This window comes from Vicia villosa, linkage group LG1 (assembly GCF_029867415.1).
Source record: "Vicia villosa cultivar HV-30 ecotype Madison, WI linkage group LG1, Vvil1.0, whole genome shotgun sequence".
NCBI lineage: Eukaryota > Viridiplantae > Streptophyta > Magnoliopsida > Fabales > Fabaceae > Vicia > Vicia villosa.
The window spans coordinates 105,776,974-105,779,580 of NC_081180.1; the positions used below are offsets into that span (position 1 = coordinate 105,776,974).

Sequence of the window (2,607 nt, forward strand, 5' to 3'; positions counted from 1 at the left end):
ATTATGTATTAATAATCATAAGAACTATTTTTCAAAATTATTTTAAATACAAAAACATCAACACTTATACAATCTTTTTGGTTTGGTCCACATGATTCGTTTTCATGCTGCTTGCTTTCCATGTAATATAACACAGAAAAAGAGAGAGAAAAAGGTAATACACTTATACATGCATTAAGTAAACAGATAAGCATATGATTGTTTTGATTATTACGATCAATAACTTTTGCACCGGTAGGTTAAAAAAACAGTAAGATACGTAACAATGCATAGAAAAACAGTGAGTCTCTGACTGAAAACGTTTCATATAGCAACTGTTTGTAGTTGTTCTGAAAAGGCAAAAGAGAACCATTTGAGTGAAACACCAAAAGCAACAGCATGTATCAGTGGTCCATCTTTACTCTCGCTGACACTAACACTTCATCTAAGCGTAACAAGCTCTTGTCCAACCTTAGAAATCACCTAGACAATTACACATGTTAACAACAGTAGAATCTGTGTCTTCTATGCTCTCACTTAGTACTCTTCATTACTACCTTCCGTTACGTTACTCCCTCTTTTCTCTTTAAAACACATGAAAAAGCAACATTGAAGAAGCATGAATGAAGCATTTAATGCAACAAGAACCTTAGTTTTTCTTTTCACTGTTTGTCTCTGTCTTCTCACTCTCCTTTTCACTCTCTTTCTAGTTTCTATCACAGACAAAGATAATGAACCAATACAAGTACCACTGCTAGATAAGATTACTAGTAGTTTACAAAAGCAACAAAAGAACAAAAAATTAAAACATAGAACTATTTTTTTAGTTAAAAGTAAAAGCAACTTCACTGTCATTGTCATTGTCTTCTTCATCTTCACTTCCATTTTCTTCCTCTTCTTCTTCCTTGTAATTCTCACTTGCTTTTTTATGTTCATCAAAACTAAAAGATTCCAATGTGTGTGGAGCGTGTCCGCTGCCGAAAGTACGAACATGATCCTTAAGAGATCTTTTGTGTTTGAAATCAGAACCACATATACAAAACCAAAGCTTCCCACAATTCTTCTCATGTGTTCTCCAATCTCCTCTCACAGCAAACGTCTTCCTACACTTCCTGCACTCGAACGATTTCCCTCCGTGCTTTCTCTTGTAGTGTGTTTGAAGTGTCCTGAAATCTTTCAGTGGTCTTGACCTTGGATAGTTTATGTTGTTCTTGCAACCCTCGGCGCAACAATAGCAGGGAAGTCTCAGTATTGATGAAGTTGAAGCTGGTTTTGGCCCTCTAAGGGATTCAGGTCCTGTCCTATATTGTGATCCATGGCCCCACATATGCATCTGCTAAAAATATAACAATTAATATTCATATCATATATCATTCATGAAAAGAAAATAAGGTGCAGAAAAATGACACTATCTGTATATTAAGATTATACAGAAATAGCAGACAAATGGACAACAAGCTGCGGTGCCATATATTTTAACCTGCATGTTGTTGAAACGGTTGAAGGTTTTGTTGCAGACAGTGCAAGAAAACTGGGTTGGACCAATAAGGATTTGAGCAGGAGAAGGGATCCAATACTGAGGTGGAGTGGTAGTGGAAGTAGGAGTGTTTAGTTGCAGTGGAGGGATATGAGGGGATGCTGAGAGTTTGGAAGATGGTGGTAAATGTTGGTGGCCAGGAGGAGCGAGAGAGAGGAAAATTGAATCTTCATCTTCTAAACTGGTGCAGGAGGCATGGTGATGAGTTTGCATGGTGATATCAATATGCATGCGGTTGTTGGGATGGAGTCTATGGATGGATAGTGAAGAATTTAAGATAGATAATAAGGAAAATGATGGACTGTGGAGATGACTTTTTCAGTTTTTTTTTTGGGTTTAGAAATTGTCAGTATAATTTGCATGCGCCCGCATAGTAATTTTGTAATTTTTTTCACAGCAGGTTTTGTAGGGTTATGGTGTGGTTTTTTTGTAGATTCTCTTTAGAGAATGTTATTTGGTAATAGTATTTTGTTGAGTATGACTTATAAACAATGACAAGGTAAAAACAACAAACAAGCATAACTTTTCCTTTGCATTGTATTAAACGTGTGTTTGAACCATACTCACATGTATGGTTTTAAATTGCAATTGCAGACGCAATGCGGTTGCGGAAGTTGCGATTGCAGGTGTTGTGTTTGCGGTTTGTGATTATTGCGATTGCAGGTGTTGTGTTTGCGGTTAAGTAAATTGAGCTTTTAAATTTTGATAAAAATACTTAAAGAAACCTGGACGAAATTTATAGATACGGTTTCTAATAGCAGTTGGACGTGTGATTTTAATTCCTAGTGTAATTGCGGGTCAATGTGATTGCTGCATAATTTAAAATCACACGGTTTGCAATTCGTTTCGGAGAGTGATACGAATTGAAATTGATTTAATATAATAAAAAAAATATCACAAAAACTAAACCAAAATTGAAAGTGATTGTGGCACAGTTATTTTATTTCCATCCAAGACAAAGAAAATACACAAAAATGTATATAGTAAGTAGAAAGTGAGTGATAGTATGAACAGAGCAAGTAGACATGGAGAACTGTAAAAGGGGAAGCGTGTGTTCCTCTTTCCTGCTTCGTTATTGTCCAAGTGATAGC

General features: G+C 35.9%; 1 protein-coding gene across 1 annotated transcript; it reads right to left on the reverse strand.

The window, feature by feature from the left end:
- Nucleotides 1-802: 802 nt before the first annotated feature.
- Nucleotides 803-1,729, reverse strand: LOC131650804 (zinc finger protein WIP6-like). Its single transcript, XM_058920518.1, has 2 exons — nucleotides 1,460-1,729; nucleotides 803-1,312 (listed from the first exon to the last, which is right to left on the reverse strand). Exons 1-2 carry the CDS (start codon nucleotides 1,727-1,729, stop codon nucleotides 803-805), a joined length of 780 nt encoding a protein of 259 aa, XP_058776501.1.
- Between the last annotated feature and the right edge of the window lie 878 nt (nucleotides 1,730-2,607).